The sequence below is a fragment of the Chaetura pelagica genome, unplaced genomic scaffold (genome assembly GCF_000747805.2).
Source record: "Chaetura pelagica isolate M959 unplaced genomic scaffold, ChaPel_1.0 Scaffold1103, whole genome shotgun sequence".
Taxonomy (NCBI): domain Eukaryota; kingdom Metazoa; phylum Chordata; class Aves; order Apodiformes; family Apodidae; genus Chaetura; species Chaetura pelagica.
Window position 1 is genome coordinate 1 of NW_009952596.1, and position 1,665 is coordinate 1,665.

The following is a 1,665-nucleotide window of genomic DNA, read 5'->3' on the forward strand; positions in this document are numbered from 1 at the left end:
CAGGACACCCCACAAGGTCCAAGCCCCCCCCACCTCCTTCCCCTCCTCACAGCTCCCACAATCCCATTATTTCCCCAACTCCTCCGGGCATTCCCATCCCTCAGCACCAACCCCAGCTGGGCTGGAGTCACCAAGCCCCCCCAGCCCCCCCAAGGGGCACGGGAAGAGCAGCAGCCACCCCACCCCATGAATTATTGAGGCAGGTAGGACATGGCCTTGGCCCCCTGCCACCCACACCTTCTCCTTCCTACCTCTTCCTTCTCCCCCTTGGGTGGGTGCCAGAGGGTGGGACCGGCTCCGGTTTCTCCCGTTGAGAAGACCTTTGGAGCTTGGATGTCACGTGGAGGGGAGGTCTTGAGGGGGGGTGGGTGTCCAGGCAGCCCCTTAAGACTCAGAGCTGGGGAGGTGGGGACGAGCAGACGCCACCATGACCGTCCCCGTCGCCAAGTCCTTCTACGACCTGAGCGCCACCACCTTGCACGGGGAGAAGGTGGATTTCAACGTGTTCCGGGGCCGGGTGGTCCTCATCGAGAACGTGGCATCCCTCTGAGGCACCACGGTCAGGGATTACACCCAGCTCAACCAGCTCCAGGCGCGTTACCCGAGGAGGCTGGTGGTGCTGGGCTTCCCCTGCAACCAGTTCGGCTACCAGGTGAGGTGAGGAAGAGGAGGGTGGGGGGGGAAAAAAAAACAGCCTAAAAAACAAGAGGGTCGTGGAATGGGTTGGGTTGGAAGGGACCTTAAAGACCATCTAGTCCTTATGCCATGGGTAGGGGCACTTCCCACTGGACTAGGTTGCTTCAACCTGTCCCTGAACACCTCCAGGGAGGGGTCACCCACACTTTTCCTGGACCTATTCCTGGGTTTTCCCACAGGAAAACGGCACCAACGAGGAGATCCTCAACAGCCTGAAGCACGTGAGGCCAGGGAACGGCTTCGAGCCCAACTTCACCCTCTTCCAGAAGTGCCAGGTGAACGGGCAGGACACCCACCCAGTCTTTGCCTACCTGAAAGCACACCTGCCCACCCCAGCCGACGAGGTGGGGCACCTGATGACCGAGCCCCGTTTCTTCACCTGGAGCCCCGTGCGACGCTCCGACATCTCATGGAACTTCGAGAAGTTCCTGGTGGGCCCCGAGGGGGAACCTTTCCGGCGCTACAGCCCCCGCACGGCCACGGCCCAGCTGGAGCCCGACATCCAGAGGCTCCTCAAGTTGGCCAAGTAGGGTGGGATCCACCTGCTTTTCCCTCGGGATGGCTCCGGCTCCCCGCCGGGTGACGGCCCCTTCCGAAACCGCCGCGGGGAGGGGGCTGGATGGGGGGTTGGAGAGCAGGAGCCACCGTGGGTTTGGTGGGAATAAAGGAGCCAGAAGGGAACAGAGCAGCCTCGGAGTGATTTGTTGGGGTGGAGGTTGGGATCAGCTTGGAAAAAAAAAAAACCTCACGGATGCAGGAAGATGGGCTGGAGCAGTGCCAGGGTGCAGGTGGGTGCTGCTGGGTGCCAAGAGCCTCACCCTGTCCCAGGGGAGGGATTTTTGGCTCAGCCAACTCCCTTTCTGCTCCGGGAAATGTGGAGCCTCTGGCAGGGCAGGGTTGGATTATCCAGGGTGTGTGTGGAGGGGGGTGACCCACACATGCAGGTCCCCAGAGGGAGGGAACAGAATG

At 61.7% G+C, this 1,665-nt stretch overlaps 1 protein-coding gene across 1 annotated transcript; it reads left to right on the forward strand.

The window, feature by feature from the left end:
* The first annotated feature begins 427 nt into the window (after positions 1 to 427).
* Positions 428 to 1,226, forward strand: GPX2 (glutathione peroxidase 2 (gastrointestinal)). The gene is given in 2 exon segments (XM_009993677.1): positions 428 to 652; positions 876 to 1,226. Coding segments are annotated over 2 exon segments (576 nt in total).
* The last annotated feature ends 439 nt before the right edge of the window (positions 1,227 to 1,665 follow it).